This window comes from Phoxinus phoxinus (genome assembly GCF_949152265.1).
Source record: "Phoxinus phoxinus genome assembly, chromosome: 21".
Classification (NCBI taxonomy): domain Eukaryota; kingdom Metazoa; phylum Chordata; class Actinopteri; order Cypriniformes; family Leuciscidae; genus Phoxinus; species Phoxinus phoxinus.
The window spans coordinates 7,996,463-8,003,625 of record NC_136896.1 but is presented as its reverse complement, the minus strand read 5'-3'; the positions used below and the strand labels follow the sequence as shown (position 1 = coordinate 8,003,625).

Sequence of the window (7,163 nt, the reverse complement as noted above, 5' to 3'; positions counted from 1 at the left end):
CTACAGAAACAGGAATGCATTGAATCATTTTTTAACCATATTTTAGAAAGGTAAAGCCATAATAAATAATTTATATTACACTATACAAGATAATGAAGGCACGTTCATACCTGACCATCTTCACTGAAAATGCCCATTCGAAAATTAAGGCCAACATCAACACAAAACATGAGGTCTGAGAATACATTGAAAGCCGCACCCAGTATGTGTGGGCACTACTGTCCTCAGAAAATGCCATGTCCAGTGGGATTGTTATCAGGTTCACAAATGTTAATATACACAAGATAGCAGTGCCTAAAAGACAGGAAAAGTCACATTTAACATTTCTTTTTAGATCACTGTGATGGCATTAATGGCACATTGACCGACAAAATAAGACATTAACGTTACATCCTCATGACAACATGTGTATTTATTTAAATGATAATGCCATAGAAGACGTTATATCTTGAATTACCAGCAAATACGTTACATATCAAAGTATCATTAGTAGTAGCCTATACACGTTATGTTTTAATTTCAATTGCAAGTGTAACATTTTATCGTAACATTTTATATTAACTTACTTGTATTTATTTAAGTTGAATCGCGTGTATTAAAAATGTGAAATATGCATTTAAATTGTGTTTGTTTTTATTAAGATATTATAAACAAATAACGTTATATATTTGTTCAGTGTACTCAGTGTTATCTTCTGTCATTCATGTTCACTCAATAACCGTCCTGAATATTGTTAATATGAAATATGGTGAGCGTTAACGTTAGTTTCTACGAGGCTATAGTGAGTCAGTGTTAAATTAACGTTACCTGAAGTCCTTGGACTCCTTGGGTTCAAGACCATTTGCTTTCCTCTTTTTTCCCTTCATTGAGATCTTTATGTTTATCCGGGCGATTAACCGCGATTACAGGTGATTTGTTCATCGCGACTGAGATTAAACAATATGATTCGCAGACAGATGCGGTTAGTCGGTTAATTTACACGTTATCCTTATTTCTGTTTGAATTTTTGAATGACGCGAACCGGCGCGTGACAGTCGTGCGGTGATGACAACAAGCAACACTTTTTCAAAACTTCGTTCGTTCACTGGATTGTTTTTATTGGACCGATTGACTTGTTGCTATTAAGAAATGAGTCTGAAATTGTATGACATTTTCGTGGACATATTAGTAGCCTACACTCCATGACAGTCATTCAACCACACGCGCGCGCAGGGGCCTTTTACACCTGACAGGTGACCTGTCACTTCATGAGTTTTTTTTCTGATCGGCTATAGCCTAGGCCTTATGTCAGAAGGGAAGCGAAATCTGGTTGGTTTATTTTTTGACATGCTTGCATGCATAAAGATAACCAAAACAAAGACTCTGAACGGAGGAGTCACTTCGGGTTGGCAGATGCACCGGGGACCCAATTATTGCACTTCCAGTCATCATCAGCAACTTTTTCCAGTCAACTACCACCTACAAATAAAAATGTGGGGTCAGTAAGATGTTTTTTTTTTTTTTTTAAGTTCAAAAGTGCTGTTGTTTTAAATATTATATTAATCAGAGAATCCTGACAAATATCCATCACCGTTTACTTAATATTAAGCTTCACTATTTTCAGCAACCGTTTTCAACATTGATAATAATCAGACTTGTTTCTTAAGCATCAAATCAGCATATTATAATGATTTCTGGTGGATCGTGTGACTGAGTAATGATCCTGCATATTCAGCTTTGCCATCACAGGAATAATTTAAAATTGTAATATTTCACAATATTACTGTTTTTGTCTATCAAATAAATGCAGCCTGGGTGAGCATAAAAGACTTCTTTTAAAAATAAGTATTGCAGATCCCAAATTTTTGTAATGTACATTATTTTATTAAATTTCGTTTTCTTACGTCTATTAATTTTAAAATGTTATACTTTGGTTTGACATTTGATAATACTTAAAAATATAGTCATCGTTTATTGGATGTGAGCCTTTATTGCTTTTTAATAAACAGTAATCTGTCCACCAGCAGTTCACTCACTCTCTCTCATAGACTTGATTAGAAGTGATATCTGCTCTCAGGCATATAAGCTTGAGGAGTAGTTGGTTGGCATGTCTTTAATTCTCAACCTAACACACATTGATGCAATCTGTATAGCAGTCTTTCTCTATCGGTTTTGTGGGGTTTAACCCATACCAAGGCCATCTATATGCTTGTGTACTCTTAAAAATTGACAAAACCACATTTTTACACACACATAGGCCTACCCTGAACTAGAACGGCATTAATAAACACACCTTTAATGCAACCATCACATCACTTCCTCTTAAGCCTGACTTATTCCATTACATAAGAGCTTAGTTTTTTTTTTTTTTTTTGAGAGAGAGTCTGATGCTCTGAGCATGGCATGTGCTTTGAGCCGAGATTAAGATCAGAGATCACGACACAAGATCTACCTCATTCGAAACAAATGTATAAAAATTAGGCCAGGATGTTACATTCTTATACTTGAAATTTCAAATGTTCACTTCTGGAACATTTGGCCATCTAATTGTAACCCGAATCCAGTTAAGAAACTGAATTGAATTTGGACGGGCAGGACTCAAGTCAATCAATGAATTTATAGTTATTTATTTGCAGTCAGGAGGCATAGATGCAACAAGAAAGACATTGAGGAGTATATGGCCAACATAAACAAATATGGGTTAGAGACAAACACAAAAACAAAATAAAGATAAGAAAAAACTAAAAGGCTGATCCCTCCGTTCTAAAGAGAACCTCACTAGGACAACACTTCCAATAAATAAACACACACGCACACACACCTCTATATAAAAGAGCTCTGTAGTATTGGATAGAGATAAAGATATATTTCAGAAAGTCTTTGAAAGGACTAAGATGAGCTTGTAAAAGACTGACACTGACAAGAAAAGAATCGTTCAAAAGAGTCATTCTTCAGCTCACCCAAACATCATATGCAGTTCACTTAAAGATTCAACAAAGCACACTAGCTTGACATCATTTTTAAAATGTGATTTTTAATTCTGTACATGTAATAAATGTGATGACAAGGTATTCAGTGTTGATTGCTTTTAAGGTCACAATTCCACATGTGCTTGACGTCGCTCGCTTGGAAAAGCGGTTAGAAATGGTCAGTTTCTAATGAGTCCCACACTCCACTCTCAGCAGAGGCTTCCAGTGCACAAAGATTAATATCCTAGAGCAGAGAGACTCCACCTGCACAAAACCATAAGCCTTCACACAGATAATATTAAATCATAACTGATACATGATGATCAAGCACATGTAATATACAGGTTACTAACAGACCATACAGTAAAGAAAAAAAAAGAGAATTTAAAAGGGAACTGAATGAATGCCAGAATGCTTCTGTAATGTATGCCCAATTACTGAACCATCTGACGGGACTTGATAACTCCCATCCTCCCGAGAGGCTCATCTGAAATTCAACTCCCTGTCCGGGCATCCGTAGGGATCCATATTCCTCATCAGGACGCAGAAACGTCACTAACGTAGAAGTTTTAGGCGTATCTGCATCTTACGGTGGATGAGGGTGATGGCAAGGAGAAAAAAAAAAACGTGCAGATAATATTCGTCAGGCTCTTGAACAGCTTTCCCTCTCTTTCAAAGATTATGTTAAGTTAATGCATAGACTTTTATTTCAAATGTTTTCTCTGAGTAAAATACATTTTGAACGGTTAACAGCACACTTCACACTTCCACAGAGTCTATTAGGTCTTTCGCACACATTAAAAAGGTGGAAATTACAAAACTTAGACAAGATAAACAGAACAACGGATGAAAAAGGAGAGACACGATCAGTAAGGCCAAGGTTGAGAGTGATAAATCAAAGGGAAACAGAACTTAAGCAGAAAAAAAATACAAATAATTGGGTAGACATGAATCTAACTTGTTCTAAAACAACTTTCAATTCATATTGGAGTAAGATGAAGGATTTCATTTCACTGTATTCCGAGTAGGTCTAGATTAATTTCTAATGCGGTTATTTTTCTGTCCCTCTGTACCTAGAGGCCATCAATCAGTGCTAGTGTTTCTCACAGTCAAAACACCCAGTACAATCAGCATCGAAGTTCACAGTCAAGCACACTCTAAAACCAGGTAGCTGTTCTGAAGATGTTCGTTTCACAAAGTGGGTTAAGCTCTAATAGAGGCTACGTAGCCTGATCCCAGATCAGCTGTAGAGCGGTAACAACAGCATATCTGCTTCCCTATCACACAGTCTCACGAGCCTGCCATCAAAAGAGAGGAGGAGAAGGTCGGGTCAAAACTCCCACCACTAAAACCAAAAAGAACACCGTAATCTGACGAAGCAACATTTCCTTTACAAGGTGGCGTCTTCCTCAAGAGTCTGGGTGGATGAGATTATACTTGAGGAAGAGAAGATGATGGGCAATGGGATTTTGCTTATTATGTTAAATAAAAAGTTAAAGCGCTTCTGAGTACAGAGCCAAGGGAGGAGGAGGGTGGACCCGATGCTCCTAGCTCAGGAGCTGACGAATCTCCTTGTGCATGTGACACAGGAAGTCCACATAAGAGGCCCCACCGTTGTTGCTCTTATCCTCCACCAGGAAGTGCTTGAAGATCAGCTCCAGCTTGTCTTCCTGTTTCACCACCATGAGCTGAAAGACAACAAGAAGTTCAATACATTCATTCTTAGGTTAAAAAAATTAATGCAAGTAAACTTATGGAGGAAAGAACATTAGTAGCAGTTGTGGGCCTACTACAAAGTGGCAAAATTACAAATATAAATTATTACTAGAGATGCACTGATTATAATTTTTGTAAAGGATTGTTAATTTGCTTGAATTTGTAAGGTCTGTACCGATTTATGTATAATTATTTGAAGGACTTTTATTATGATACGGCCTTAACGTGCACCAACATGTGTATAAAGCGCGCTCTATTTCCGCTATGTGTATGTGCGCACACTTTTGTGAAGGACGCAGCTTGTGATACATGACGGTTTTCTCCCCCTCATGAAGTTTTGTGCATCCCACTTGAGGGTTATAAGGTAAACTAAGTTTGATGTTTATTATTTTTTGTAATTGTATCGTTTTATTGTGATGTTGGTTAATGTGTTTGAGTGACAGTGTTTGTTTTTATTGTTTGTGTTTTTGCTGTAGCTCTTACGGTGTCTACATGAGTGTCACGAATAAAATGCTAATGGAAACATCAGTTTAAGGAGTAATTTGATCATCATTTCAAGTGGGGTAGCTACAGTAAGAGCTTGGCCATTCGTCGTTCGTCTGCTGCGTTAATGACTGGTGTCCATGCCGACGGGTCTTTAAGAAGTGGATGTTCACGGGCAGCAGGTCGATTTCCGATGGTCAAATGTGGTTCGTTTATGGATAACTACGGCTGAAATCAAGGATTAAGCGATACACTACGGATTGCGAAAGACTGTGTTCTTCTTCAGGTGACATTTATCCCTCTACGCACTTCTACAGCAGTAAACGGATATTAAGGTGAAACATTTAACCAACGACAGACATTTTCTTCAAGTTTAAAACAAGGGTTGAAATGTTTAAAGCATTTTGAAAGACCAAATAATATGTTGTGTCTGAAGAAGGGATATTTATACGAGTTTTAAAGGAAATATTTGTCTTTAAAAGGGGGTTATTTTAAAAAACACTTGATATTAATGTTTGAGGCTACATGATTAACGTTACTGTTTGGGAATTTAAATGACCTTTTAACTGTGCTGGACATTTTATATTACTGTGTGTTAATCTGGTAATTTTAAAATGACAGAGCCAAATTGTTCCTTTGATAATGTTGAATGTGAAGGGCTGATAAATAGTCTCCAACATGATATTGAAACCCTTAATAATGAGTATCACACATCAACAGAGAGTTTAAATAGACCACAGATAATAGAGACAATTGAGGCTAAAGAACAAACTTTGAGTGAACTTAAAAGTAAACTTCAAGAAAACTCTCAAGGTCCTCGACGTTCTGTTCGTCCACGAAATCCTACAGAAAAAATGCTTGCATTTCAAAAGGATGAAATTCAGAAGAAAGAAAGAAAGCTTATTTCAATGTATGAACAATGGAAAATGTCGGCACGTAAGGCTAGAGATCAACTCAAGTCTGATATTTCTGAAAGCCAGCTAGCAACTCTAATTGACACCCTGGAAGAGGAAAAGGAGAAGGTTATGCGTATCTATGTTGAAGTTAGAAATTATGTCACGCCATCTACTGAACTGAGACGTCGTATTGATGCTTGTGAGGCTGTGACAACAGAAATAATGAAAGTTGCTTATGAAAGAATATCAGGCATTGATGAATTTGATGTAGAACAAGTAAAACATCGCTTAAAAGATTTACTTGAATCTAGCCATGCTCGTTCTATCTATGGCTCCACTGTTTCTCGAATTAGCCATAAGTCTAGTGCTCAGTCAAGTCATCGTTCTGCATCTTCATGTGTAGCATCAAAACATGCTGAAGCAGCAGCAGAATTGGCGGCAAAGGAAGTGGAGTACAAAATGCTAATGGAGGAAAATAAACGGAAGGAAAAAATTCAAGACTTGCAAGAAAAACAAGAAAGAGACCTAGATGCTCAAAAACGTGAACTAGAGCAGTTACAGGCGGAAAGGGATTTAAAAGTAGCACAGGCAAGGTTCGAGGCCTATAATCGGATAGCAGTGCAGGAAGTTGACAATCCTTCAACAAACCGTGTTATCAGAGAACAACATTGCCTGCCTCCAAGCTTTTCTAGCCAACCTGCTAATGATATATCTCCATCTCAAAATGAACTGCCTTTTCTTGTTCAAGCCCTACAAGACAGCATAAATTTGAACAGATTGCCAGCTCCAGAGCCCTTTGTGTTTAACGGTGATCCCATTCAATATGTTGAGTGGAAGGCTTCTTTTACGTCATTGATCGATCGAAAGAGTATATCTGCTGCTGACAAACTTTATTATCTAAAAAGGTATGTGGGTGGATCGGCACGCAAAACCTTGGATGGTACCTTCTACAGGAGTGACGACGAAGCTTATAAGGATGCCTGGAGTAAATTAGATCAAAGGTATGGTCAACCATTTACGATTCAACGTGCTTTTCGCCAGAAGCTTGCAAATTGGCCAAAAATTCAGTCAAGGGATGCTATTGGACTTAGAGAATTTTCGGACTTTCTTAATGCCTGTC

The 7,163-nt window shown here is 37.5% G+C and overlaps 1 protein-coding gene across 4 annotated transcripts in view; it reads right to left on the bottom strand.

Annotated features, from left to right (window-relative positions):
- Positions 1 to 2,590: 2,590 nt before the first annotated feature.
- sec24c (SEC24 homolog C, COPII coat complex component) overlaps positions 2,591 to 7,163 on the bottom strand; it is a 29,251-nt gene continuing 24,678 nt past the window's right edge. For all 4 annotated transcript variants that reach the window (XM_079594391.1, XM_079594390.1, XM_079594392.1 and 1 more), the window contains one exon: positions 2,591 to 4,636. In XM_079594391.1, the coding sequence (XP_079450517.1) occupies positions 4,496 to 4,636 (141 nt within the window). In that variant the 3' untranslated portion in view covers positions 2,591 to 4,495. The remainder of the gene's footprint in view (positions 4,637 to 7,163) is intronic.